At 41.4% G+C, this 13988-nt stretch overlaps 1 protein-coding gene across 6 annotated transcripts in view; it reads right to left on the reverse strand.

The window, feature by feature from the left end:
* Positions 1-13988, reverse strand: part of atg10 (ATG10 autophagy related 10 homolog (S. cerevisiae)) — a 238576-nt gene that overhangs the window by 199665 nt on the left and 24923 nt on the right. For all 6 annotated transcript variants that reach the window (XM_067982784.1, XM_067982786.1, XM_067982788.1 and 3 more), the window contains one exon: positions 3051-3182. In XM_067982784.1, coding sequence (XP_067838885.1) covers positions 3051-3182 — 132 coding nt within the window. The remainder of the gene's footprint in view (positions 1-3050; positions 3183-13988) is intronic.

Here is a 13988-nt window from a genome sequence, read left to right on the forward strand (position 1 = left end):
GTGGGCACGTTGGAGCTGGGTTGTGCCTGCGATTTAAAAAGCTGTTATTTTAACCTCCCATCCACCCCCAACCCACCCGCTCTTTTGGGTTAAAACTCCCCCCCTCGGTGTCAGATTTAGTGTCTCACAGCACATGTAACAAGTAACTTACATGAATATCATTAAACGAACCAAAGCTTCCCCCTGGTTTCAACTAAATGTAAGATTACATCCTGTAGTGACCAGCAGCAGGAACATTCCAGGACAAAGCAATCCACTTGATCGTTATTCCATCCACCAGCTTGAACATCCACTCCCTCCACTAATGGCATATCTTGGCTGCAGTGTGTACTATCTACGGGATGCACTGCAGCAAGTTGCCAAGGCTCTTCAGCAGCACTTCCCAAGCCCGCGACCTCCACCACCTAGAAGGACATGGGCAGCAGGTGCATGGGAACATCACCACCTCCAAGTCTCTCACCATCCCGACGGACACATATCGCCATTCCTTCATCTAAACTGGGTCAAAATCCTGGAACTCCCTATCTATCATCACATAGACTGCAGCTGTTCAAACAGAAGGCCCATCATTACCTTCTCTAGCATAAATTCTGGCCTTGCAGGCGACACCCATATACCGATAATAAATAATTTTTAAAATCCACAAGTCTGGACTGCTTACTGCATAAAATTCACTTCCTCCAAACTTTAAAAAATAGACAATCAATCAATCAATCAGGATCCATTTGAAAAAAGTCGAAATACAAATGGTTTACCCAACTTTAATATCACTTATTTTGTTCAGTCCCTTTAGGCCTGTTGCATTGAGTTTGTAAATATTTTTGTTTAACCAGCAAGTGGGATGACATCAGGGCCGACTGGCCAGAAGAGGCCCAGGAAAGTTTTAAAACTTCGCCTGTTTTTAAGCTCCTTTTGGGCCAGGAAAAATAGGAGTGCCCCCACCCCCAGACTTCACAAGACTTCGGCCTCCCCAGCTCCGAGCCTCTCATGCCTCCCCCCCCACCAATCGTGGCCCTGACCCCTCATGCCCCCCAACTTCCGATCGCAGCTCCGAGCCTTTCCTCACCAACCCCCCCCCTTACTGGAGACAGCGATGAACTCCCCCTGTGGAGAGGTTAAACATAACTCCCGGCTCCGATTACATCATCGGGCTGCGACTTTGGCATTTTAAGTAGGCCTCCTGTCTGCTTTTAGCAGGATCTTCATCCAGGGCTGAATGCCGGGAATGGGGTTAGATTGCTCAATCCCAATATTGCAACTCTCCCCACCGACCCTCTTTAAAATCGAGGCCTACGTTTCTGTGTATCATGGGAACTGCATGACAGAGTCAGAACACATCCAAATGCATTTCAGTGGGCAGTTGTAATTGATTTTCTTGGGTCAGCTTTTTAAAAAAAAGTTTGAAAGTTCTTTCCACAGCTTCTAAATCTCTTCCAGTTTTCATAGGAATCATTAGTCACCATAGAGCCTTCCTTCACCCAAAAGAGCACAACATCTGACCTACAAACTACTCCCTGGCTCCAACAGCACCACTCCATTACCAGGTTTTCCTATTCATTGGCCCAGAATTTGCTGCAGTGGGGCATCTAACAGCATCTGCCATTAATTAGACTTGCCCTTGCACGTTTAGGTTTTTATATATTTTGTGTACCAAGTTGCTGAAAGTGCGAGCTGATAACGTCCCATGGAAGGAAACAAGGCATCTGGGACCTGAGTGAATGAGGCAAGTAACTGGGTATTTCCTTAACCAATCAAATTGAAGGAATGTGAAATTAACAGCGCAAGGACTGAGAAGGAAGTGTAAATTAGAGTGGGTGAATTCAATGTCAAATCAGGTACAGAAAGAGAAATAAGGAGGGAAAGATTGGATTCAGAGAGAAAGAAAAAAAGAGACAGAAAGGAAAAGTTTTTAAAAATTTAAATTTAAAATTTGACTTTTTAAAAATCTCCAACAATTAAAACCTGAAGGAGTGAGACTCCACACTTGTAAAAGTTAATTTTCAGTGCCAGAGAGATTGATTGGCAGTAATTTAACACTTATCGCATCATTTAAAGGGTATTTAGACTTGAAATGACTAGATTTAACCTTCTCTGGCGAGTTTAGTTCGTATCTACCGCGCAAATACAGCAACTTCACGTCATTCAATGCATTTCAATGGTGAGGCAGACGGTGAAATGCTGTTTTTGCGAAGTTAGCGGCAGAACGGCGCAACTCGGACAGCAACTTTTGCATAGCGGTATTTAAACTCACATCTGCTCCTCGCCTGAAGTTACTCGACCATTTGTGCATAAATAACAGCGAGCGCCATTAACCTCACCGTTATTTCGAGTGCACTGTTGAATGGCAAAATACAGATTCATAATCTCAATTCCTCACAAAGAAACTTCCAATATCAGCTGCACCATCAAAGAATAGCACAAACCAGATGCTGAAGGGTTTCCCACAAGAAAGGGACATAAGGGGGGGAAACATAGGAAAGTCCCTCGCAGCTCTCAATAGCTAGATTTGTTCTATTATGCCTCCTTGACTTAACGATGCTATCCCCAGTAACAATCCTGGCTTCAGCAATAGTGCTGCCATATAAATAAGGTAGCATTGCTGCCAGCATAGAAGCAAAGAACCACTTGAAGAAACAAAAATTGCTTGTTCTCCTGTTAACATAGTTAGTCGATGACAACCTTCCCCAGGCATGAGGAAAGGACCACAACCAAAAAACGAGTGTTGCAATTCACAACTTATAAAAAAACTCTGCATTGACGCATTGAAGCACGTTGTTGTTTCACCGTTGCCACCAGCATTGAAATCCATCCCACGATGTAAATTGGACAGAATCCATAGCCCCAGCATACTACAGACCACTTCTGCCTGAAGTGGGTCTAGCAAAGGGGACATTAGTTAGGAAAGTAAGCAAGATATGAGGGAGAGAAAGAGAAACTACTGGAAGTGGAGAAATATAAAATCAAAATTTGAAATAAGTGAAATATAGTTGATCTCCTTAAAGTTCTACAACTGTTCCAATTTAACTGAAATATACTAAGCTCCAACATACCTTCTGCCTCCATTCCCAGCCATTGTGGATCTCATCTGAATGCCTAATAAACAATTTACAGAATTGTTGAAATTGCTGTTTTCCCAGGCAAATGTTTTCATTTTGGTTAAAGTTATTCGACATCTGCAAACACTAAAAACAAGAAAGTAAGCCTATTAGTAATTTCACACACATCACAAACAATAACTTCATCACTGAATACTTAGTCTTATTCTTAACTTTCAAAAAGATAGGATGTGTAAATTTGCTGCCATAGAAACAGAATTTTTTAACATATTTCAAACAATGATTATAAAGTAGAAGAAGAGAAACATATAGAATCAGAATAATTCATCCAATAAACAGAACACTTGAAATCTTGTGTCTCCTTTAGGTTTAGGTTTAGTGCCTTCCTTAGATAGCCTGACAAAATTTGAAAAAATAACCTGCATAGGTACAAAGATGAAAATAGTTATTCCTTTCTGGAAAAAAACAACAGTCTCTCTAGAGTGGATGGCTGTTCTCTGCATTTTCGTCTTTTGGACTCTAAGCTAAATCAGGATGATCCAACTTCAATGCAATCTCCTAGATTTCTACTTACAACTGTTCGGATTCAGTGTATGCCTAAGAAGTGCAGTGAGCTTTTTAAGCTTGCAGAAAACAGCAAGAAATTTGCATCAGCCATTTATACCAGTCTGATCCCAATCTGCTGCTTCACAGCCAAGATAAACTCAGTCAAGGGGTTGGTGGATTGGAGTTTACTGAGCTATAGACTAAATAACCATATCAATTATTGCCAATCAATTGCTACTACACAGCAAACGCAAATCTGAAGAGATAAAATATACAAAGGGCTGTCCTGGGTGTAGATTCGACTACTGCCCCATTTTAAACAAGTATTTCTCCTTTAGGAGTTCTCAGGTCAATTCACTATCCAAAGAGGGTAAATAGCTCAATATCAATGAACTAGCTGTCAAAAAGTAAGCCACATTAAAACTTGGGAAATTCAGCCTTCAATATGTTCTCTCTCTGGGGTAAATGCCCTGCCTCTGCTCTGCAGCTCCCCCTCTTTAAACCCTATGCTCAGCATAGCCAAAATCAAAGATCACTACACAGAACCTTAAGCACGAGGCCATTTTAGTATCTTTATTTGCAGCAGTATTACTCCTGTGAAGCTATAGATTTATTGAATAATTTTTCAAAAACAGGCATCCATCAGCAGGAGTGAAATATCCTTCTGTTACAAACGCATCCCTAAAAAAATATACATAATTATGTTTCTATTTCTCCATTTGTAAACTGAGTCCCAATATAAAAACAGAAAACCTCAAGACCATCACCAACAATTCAGGCGTGTCCTCATTCTCCTCACCCCCTCGAAGTAGGCAGTTTGGTCACAATTCAGCGCCATGGAATAAGATACAGTCTCCAACATGTACTGTCTAGTATAGTGGCACCTTAGCCAGAGCATAATTAGAGATATGCATAATAGGTTATCTGGCAAAAATATAAACATCAATCATTGGAGGGGAAGAATGCTATTGACAAACTGATTTCCTTTCGAATCTGAGGCAAAAAACTCAAAATTTCTCACTGTTTTCATACCAAAAAAAAAAATCAGCCCTTGAGATACATCTACATTGCAGCCATAATGTCAGGACACACGTTGAAAAGCCTCGATAATGGCTATAGCTATGTTATTAACAAAATGGATACACTACATACAATGATTGCAATAAAAATCATTACAGACATACTGCAAAATTAAACTTCAGCATCAACTATTTCATATTTTAGTCAGATTTTTAAAATATTTGTGCTTCACGATACTATGGTAGCGCTGTGCTATTTTAAACATTAATTTTGGCTGTCGACTTTTTGCAGCATACAGTCCATTTACAAGTAGTGTAATTTACTGTTAAAATAGCGTGACAATATTTTGTGCTCATGGAAACTTAATTTACATATTTGAACTACCCATTAAAATGGTGTGTATGAACTGTATCAATAATTCTTGGTCGTCATTTAGCTTAACCTTGCCTTTCTGGTGGTGTCTGCTAGTTTATTTCAGGTTTAGTGATGTTCAAAATACAAGCTTATTTTTATTTATTTTCTCCAAATTTACATGGCTTTTTGGGTTCCAATCTTTATCACCTGATTTTTCTCCTGGTTTTTGATGCTAATAATAAAAAACTGAAAAACACTCAAACAGAACAGGTTTTTAAATTGGAAATAAAAATTATTTTTAAAAATGGTCCTCAAGACTGGAATACACAATTATAGATGAATCCAAGTTTTTTTTGAGGGAATTTGGAGGTGGGGTGTAAAGGTTAATAGATATCCAAGAGTTAGGGAGGTAAAACAATGGGTGGGGGAGGATTATTCTGAGAACAATAGGTGAGGGCATGCAAGTAAGAGGTTATGTCCTATTGGGCATTTCTTGATTGCAACAATTTTCCAGCATCCCACATTCACCATCTGAGCCATTGCCTGATCCACGCACAAGAAACACCTTTAAGCTAAATGCTCATTAAATTCCGCAGCTCCAGAGTGTTCACACAAAGCAACTAACATTTCCGTTATGCAATTAAAACTACGCTAGCATGAACACAAGCAGTCTTGATTTCTAATAGTAATCTGTTACTGCTTGGCATGATCAATAACATTTATGAATGTTTACACTTACAAAATGCTTCAAATGTTCAAGAGTAAACAAGAAGTGCAGCAACACATCAAGAGTACCACAGCACTGTTTTCTTAAAGAAAGACAGTCCACTTAAAAATATTGAATGACTGACTTATTTACATTGATGCACAGGAATGTGCCTATATTAATGCGCATCATTATTAAAACTATTATCTAGTGCCAATGACCAGTACAATGAAAGGTGATTATCTGTAAAGAATAAGGTTCCCAAAAACCACAATATTTAATCAACTGAAAAAGCTGTAATCTTTCTCGAGAAAACATTCCCTCTTTCCCAAATTGTTACAATTCCTAAATTTCCTTACGTCTTTCCATGGAATATACTGTTTCCTGAACCAGACAACAGATAGCAAACATCTGAGCAGGAGTTGGTTGACTTACACTTACTGTATTTATACACACTCTTTTTTCTTTCTTCAAATATTAGGCTCCTCAAATTCTTATGCCATTTTGAAATTGGGAAAAAAATTTTCAAAATGGCAGCTTTAGGGAAAAAATCTATTCCAAAGAGCTCAATGATCTCCCTCAAGGAGAAGCACTTGATAGCTCAGGAAATTAAAAAGTTGCAGAGTTTGACAACAAACATTACTATGGTTGCATAATTAAGCAGTAGACAAGGGGAGGCTTGCAAATTTCTTCAGTTACAAATGATCTAAAAGGTTGATATTACTTAAGAGTCAAAGCTATTTAACCTTTATTTGGCAATGGCAAGCGAACCTAACACAGTAACAAAGAATTTAAAGAAGGGAGTGCCTGATTTTCTTTTTTTTTTGGGGGGTGGGGGGGGGGGGGAAGAACAGAAGGAAACATTGAGATCCAGCCCTACTCATTAGAGAAGATCTTCATGAGTCAGTACATTGTACATATTTCAAAATTCTTAGTCAGTACCTAGTTTGTTGGGGATATTGGCTTTTGAAGTATCTGAAGATTAGTATATCCTAAAGAGATTGTAGTATCCTGGTGCTAATAGCTCCTGTCCCAGAATGGACTTTGACTTCAATTACAATTTCTTATTTGGCACAGTTCCCAACTTATCTTTTGGAAAATTATTTTATTTAACCATGTGCCTATTATGATTGAAATTATATCAACTGATACCAAATTTGAGTGAAATACATGTTATTAACGATAGCAAATTCCATTGTTTATTGACAAAGAAAGTAAATGATTTTTTATTTGAAGCACTCACTTACCAGTAGTATTATATGTTACTAATTGAGCTTCCAATAATATTAATTTCTGAAGCCCAATACATATTAATTTTAAAAAACATTATATATATATATATATATATATATATATAGTCAGAGAAAATCAAATTCTTGAGGCAAGGACTTAAAGATGTAGCCGAATGGCTATCCATCAAATTGACTGCTTTAAGATACCATAAGAGACTATAAGAGACAGGAGCAGGAGTAGGCCATTCGGCCCCTCGAGCCTGCTCCGCCATTTAATGAGATCATGGCTGATCTGATTTTTACCGCAACTCCACTTTCCCACCTTTTCCCCATATCCTTTGACTCCCTTGCTGATCAAAAATTTGTCTAACTCAGCCTTGAATGTATTCAATGACTCAGCCTCCACAGCTTTTTGGGGTAAAGAATTCCAAAGATTCACGACCTTCCGGGAGAAGAAATTCCTCCTCATTTCCTTCTTAAACGGGCGACCCCTTATTCTGAGACTATGCCCCCTAGTTTTAGATTCCCCCATGAGGGGGTAACACCCTCTCAGCATCTACTCGATCGAGTCCTCTCAGAATCTTGTATGTTTCAATAAGATCTCCTCTCATTCTTCTAAACTCCAATGAGTATAGACCCAACCTGTTCAATCTTTCCTCATAAGACAACCCTTCCATACCTGGAATCAACCTAGTGAACCTTCTCTGAACTGCCTCCAATGCAAGTATGCCTTCCTTAAATAAGAGCACCAGAACTGTACGCAGTTGTAGCATGACTTCCCTGCTTTTATACTCCATCGCCCTAGAAATAAAGGCCAATATTCCGTTTGCCTTCCAGATTACCTGCTGCACCTGTATGTTGACTTTTTGTGTTTCATGTACGAGGACACCCAGATCCCTCTGTACCGCAGCATTTTGTAGTATTTCTCCATTCAAATAATATTTTGCTTTTTTATTTTTCCTCCCAAAGTGGATGACTTCACATTTTCCCACATTATATTCCATCTGCCAAATTTTTGCCCATTCACTTAACCTGTCAATATCCCTTTGCAGACACTTTGTGTCCTCATCGCAACTTACTTTTCCACCTATCTTTGTATCATCAGCAAATTTGGCCACAAGACACTCTGTTCCTTCATCCAAGTAATTGATATATATTGTAAATAGTTGAGGCCCCAGCACTGAGCCCTGCGGCACCCCACTAGTTATAGATTGCCATTTTGAAAATGACCCTTTTATCCCGACTCTTTGTTTTCTGTTGGTTAGCAAATCCTCTATCCATGCCAGTATAGTACCCCCAACACCATGAGCTCTTATCTTGTGCAGTAATCTTTTATGTGGCACCTTATCGAATGCCTTTTGGAAATCCAAATATACTGCATCCATTGGTTCCCCTTTATCTACCCTGCACGTTACTTCCTCAAAGAACTCTAATAAATTTGTCCGACATGATTTCCCCTTCATAAAACCATGTTGACTCTCCTTGATTGTATTATGAGTCTCCAAATGTCCTGCTACTACTTCCTTAATAATGGATTCTAGCATTTTCCCAATGACAGATGTTAGGCTAACTGGTCTATAGTTACCTGCTTTCTGTCTCACTCCCTTCTTGAATAGGGGTGTTACGTTTGCGGTTTTCCAATCCGCTGGGACCTTTCCAGAATCTAGTGAATTCTGGAAGATTATAACCAATGCATCCACTATCTCTGTAGCCACTTCCTTAAAGACCCTCGGATACAAGCCATCAGGTCCAGGGGACTTGTCAGCCTTTAGACCCATTAGGTTACCTAGTACTTTTTCGCTAGTGATAGTGATTGTTTTCAGTTCCTCCCTCCCCTTTGCCTCTTGATTTTCTACTATTATTGGTATATTATTAGTGTCTTCTACTGTGAAGACAGATACAAAATATCTGTTCAATTCCTCTGCCATTTCCTTGTTTTCCATTATTATTTCCCCAGTCTCATCCTCTAAGGGACCAATGTTTACTTTAGCTACCCTCTTCCTTTTTATATACTTGTGGAAGCTTTTACTGTCAGTTTTTATATTTCTTGCTAGTTTACTCTCATAATTTATTTTCTCCCTGTTTATTGTTCTTTTAGTCATCCTCTGCTGGTTTTTAAAGTTTTCCCAATCTTCGGGCTTACCAGTAATCTTTGCCATGTTGTATGCTTTCTCTTTTAACCTGATACCATCCTTTACTTCCTTAGTTAGCCATGGTTGGTTCACCCTTTTTGTGGAGTCTTTCCTCCTCACAGGGATATATTTTTGTTGCGAGTCATAAAATATCTTTTTAAATGTTTGCCACTGCTTATCCACCATCATACCATCTAATCTGTTTACCCAATTCACTTTAGCCAATTCTGCCCTCATTCCTTTATAATTGCCCTTATTTAAGTTTAATACAGTAGTTTCAGACCCAAGATCCTCGCTCTCAAACTGGATGTGAAATTCTATTATGTTATGATCACTGCTTCCCAAGGGATCCTTTACTTTGAGATCATTAATTAATCCTGTTTCATTACCCATTAACAGATCCAAAATGGCCTGTTCCCTGGTTGGTTCCCCGACATATTGGTCAAAGAAACAGTCCCTAATACACTCTATGAACTCCTCCTCAGGGCTATTTTTGCCAATTTGATTTGTCCAATCTATGTGAAAGTTAAAATCGCCCATGATTATTGCATTACCTTTTTTATAAGCCCCCCTTATTTTCTGATTAATATTTTGCCCTACAGTGTAGCTACTGTTAGGGGGCCTATATACTACTCCCACCAGTGATTTCTTTCCCATGCTATTTCTTACCTCCACTCAAATTGATTCGACATCTTGATCTTCTGAGCCAAGATCATTTCTCACTATTATACCAATTTTATCCTTTATAAACAGAGCTACCCCACCACCTTTACCTTTTTTCCTATCTTTCCAAAATGTTAAATAATCCTGAATATTTAGCTCCCAACCTTGGTCACCTTGCAACCACGTCGCTGTAATGGCCACGAGATCATACCCATTTGTTTCTATTTGTGCCGTGAATTCATCTATCTTATTACGAATTCTGCACGCATTCAGATAAAGAATCTTTAATATTGTCTTTTTACCATTCTTTCCTACCCCAGCCCCATTTGCTCGTGCACTCTTATGTTTGTACGCTCTGTCCTTCCTGACACACTCTGTTTATCATTACCCCCATCACTTTCCTGTACTACTTCCTTGTCTTTTCTCATTATCAATCTAAACTTCGCCCCACCTGAGCCCTCCCCTCCCCTCCCTCTATTTAGTTTAAAGCCTTCTCTACTACCCTAGTTATTCGGTTTGCCAGAACACTGATCCCGGCATGGTTCAGGTGAGGTCCGTCCCATTGGAAATGCTCCCTCTTTCCCAAGTACTGGTGCCAGTGCCCCATGAATCGAAACCCACTTCTCCCACACCAATCTTTGAGCCACGCATTCATCTCTCTGATCCGATTTACCCTGTGCCAATTTGCTCGTGGCTCAGGTAATAATCCGGAGATTATCACCTTTGTGGTTCTGCTTTTTAAATTTCATCCCAAGCTGCTCAAACTCCCTCAGCAGAACCTCTTTCTTAGTCCTACCTATGTTGTTGGTACCTACATGGACCACGACAACTGGATCCTCCCCGTCCCACTCCAAGTTTCTCTCCAGCCCCGAGGAGATGTCTTTAACCCTGGCACCGGGTAGGCAACACAGCCACGGGACTCTTGCTCTTGGCTGCAGAGAACAGTGTCTATCCCTCTAACTATACTGTTGCCTACGACAACCACATTCCTTTTTACTCCCCCCACTTGAATGGCCCCCTGAACCACGGTGCCGTGGCCAGTTTGCTCATCCTCCCTGCAGTCCTTGCACTCGTCCACAAGGGCTGCAAGAACCTCGTATCTATTGGATAAGTGCAGAGGCTGAGGCTCCAGCAATGCTACCTCCTGGATCCCCGTACCCGCCTCCTGTCCATGACCATGTGCCAATTCTACAGTATTTAGTCTAAGGGGCGTGACTGCCTTCTGGATCAAAGTGTCCAGGTAACTTTCTCCCTCCCTGATGCCTCGCAATGTCTGCAGCTCGGACTCCAGCTCCTCAACTCAGAGCCGAAGTTCCTTGAGCTGCAGACACTTACCGCAGATGTAGTCGCCCTGGACAAAACTGTCCAGTAGCTCCCACATATTGCAGCTGCAACACATCTCCTGCCCTGTCATAACTATTTTATTTATTTAATTGATTACTACAATGCCAATCAAATTATTTTTAGGTTGAACCAAGTACTGGCCTCGTTTAATTTATTAAATTGAGTTTAGTTTTTTGTAAAAAAATTTAGTTTTATGCTATAAGTTACTTAGCCCACAGTTACAAGTTACAATAACAGAAAAGTTATGGCTAAATTTCTCTTATATAGACAGCTATGATTTTGGGATACTATGATGGAAGAGGTGGGTCAAGCAAACTGCTTGCTCAGCTGCTCCATTAATATATTAAGAGGCCTTGTATTCAGGCTATTTGAGACATTCAGTACACCATTTTAAGGACTCATGCTCAGTTTGCTTAGCTGTGATTGAGGTTGTGTAGTTCCCAATGAGAGTAAAAGGAAGAACTATTTTCTGAAAGTCATTGTTTCTCACAGCTGTATCTGCCGTATCAAGACCCGAAGCAAAGCCGTAAACAAGGGTGAATTCCCATTTTTCATATTTTATCATATCTGCTCAAAGTGTTTAAAGAAACATTTAATAACTGTGTACCAGAATAACAGAAATATCATTCTTGGTTATAATTTCAACAAAACCAGACATCGATCTTCCAGAGTAAGGCAATTGTAGGACAATATCCCAAGGCCGTGGTTAGGGCACTAAAATTGGCATTACGCTCCCAAATTAGGATGGGAAAAATATTGGCCAGGAGTTCTATTCCTGATCTCTCATCAATGAAGCTCACGCTGAGTAGTCCACCAACACTCAGCATCTACTCTGGTTGACTGGGCAAGATACAATGGCCCCGATATTAGCGGGGAGGTGGGATGGCAGCTGGGGGAGGGGGGAGGGCAGTGAATGGGCGCGTGGGTAACCCGCCCAATCAAAAATGTCCGTTTCCCACGCGATCGCGCATCAATTGGAGCCACTTAACGTGGCTTCCAGGTTTGTCGTCCGAAAGCTGCGCAGCGGGCGGACTGCGCACCCGCATCACAGGCTGTCAGCTGGAGGAGCTCTATTTAAAGGGGTAGTCCTCCAATGGCTGCTCCTGGAGCAAACACCCACACACCACAATGGAGCAGCACAGGGGAAAGGCTGCTCCAAGATTTAGCGATGCCTCACTCCAGATGCTACTGGATGGGGTGAGGAGAAGGAGGGATGTCTTCTCCCCGGCGAATGGGAGGAAGTGGCCTGCCTCTGCCATCAAGAAGGCCCGGCTCAAAGTGGCACAGGAGGTCACCAGCAGCAGCAACATCACCCACACCTGGATACAGTGCAGGAAGCGCTTCAATGACCTAACTAGGTCAGCCAAAGTGAGTACACTTAATCTTTCTCCTACAATCCGTCTTCCACATCACCACCCCCACCCCTCAATTCATTCTGCACTGCCAACACTACTCTATCATATCACTCCTCACACTCACTCGAAGCTCATCCTCAACTTACCTGCACTTCCTCACCTCCCCATTACTCACCCCACCACAACTACTCAACCCAATCCTCATACAATGTCACGGCTCTGTCTCATACTCACCCTCTGATGCATCTCGTTCACGGTCAGCCTCACCCAAACCAATGCATTCATCAGTTGGCCACGTCACCATCACTCACTCACACATCTGTACTTTCTCCCCTTATAGATGAGAGCCCAGAATGCACGGGAGAGGGTGAGGACCGGGGGGGGGGGGCCGCAACAAACCGTCGTCCTCACAGACACCGAGCAGGAGCTGCTGGAGCTGAGCCGCACCCTCGAGTGCCTGTCCGTCGGGGAGGCCGAGACTGGCACCCGACAAACGTCTGGTGACAGAACTTTGACATTCAGCACACGCAATATGAAATGATGTTAACATACTTTGCCATCTTCAGCACCTCAGTATGCTCATCACAACATAGAAATATAGAAAATAGGAGCAGGAGTAGGCCGTTTGGCCCTTCGAACCGACTCCGCCATTCAATATGATTATGGCTGATCCTTTATCTCAATACCATACTCCCGCTATCTCCCCATACCCCTTGATGCCTTTTGTGTCTCAAAATCTATCGAGCTCCTTCTTAAATATATTCAGTGACTTGGCCTCCACAGCCTTCTGTGGTAGAGAATTCCACAGGTTCAACACCCTCTGAGTGAAGAAATTTCTCCTCATCTCAGTCCTAAATGTCCTACCCCATATCCTGAGACTGTGACCCCTCATTCTGGACCCCTCAGCCAGAGGAAACATCCACCCTACATTCAGTCTGTCTAGCCCTGTCAGAATTTTATATGTTTCAATGAGATCCCCTCTCATTCTTCTAAACTCTAGTGAATACAGGCAGAGTTGACCCAATCTTTCCTCATATGACAGTCCTGCTATCCCAGGAATCAGTCTGGTGAACCTTCGTTGCACTCCCTCTGTGGCAAGTATATCCTTTCTTAGGTAAGGAGACCAAAACTGCACACAATACTCCAGGTGTGGTCTCACCAAGGCCCTGTAAAACTGCAGTAAGACATCCTTGCTCCTGTACTCAAATCCTCTTGCAATGAAGGCCAACATACCAATTGCCTTTCTAACTGCTTGCTGCACCTGCATGTTCGCTTTCAGTGACTGGTGTACAAGGACACCCAGGTCCCTTTGTACATCAACATTTCCCAATCTATCACCATTTAAATAATACTCTGCCTTTCTGTTTTTCCTTCCGAAGTGGATAACTTCACATTTATCCACATTTTACTGCATCTGCCATGTATTTGTCCACTCAGTCAACTTGTTTAAATCGCCTTGAAGTCTCTTTGCATCGTCCTCACAACCCACAATCCCACCCAGTTTTGTGTCGTCAGCAAACTTAGAAATATTACAATACACATCTGTGATGATGCTTAATATTGCCTTCTGTTCTCTTACA

This window comes from Heptranchias perlo, chromosome 4 (assembly GCF_035084215.1).
Source record: "Heptranchias perlo isolate sHepPer1 chromosome 4, sHepPer1.hap1, whole genome shotgun sequence".
In the NCBI taxonomy this organism is placed as follows: Eukaryota; Metazoa; Chordata; class Chondrichthyes; order Hexanchiformes; family Hexanchidae; genus Heptranchias; species Heptranchias perlo.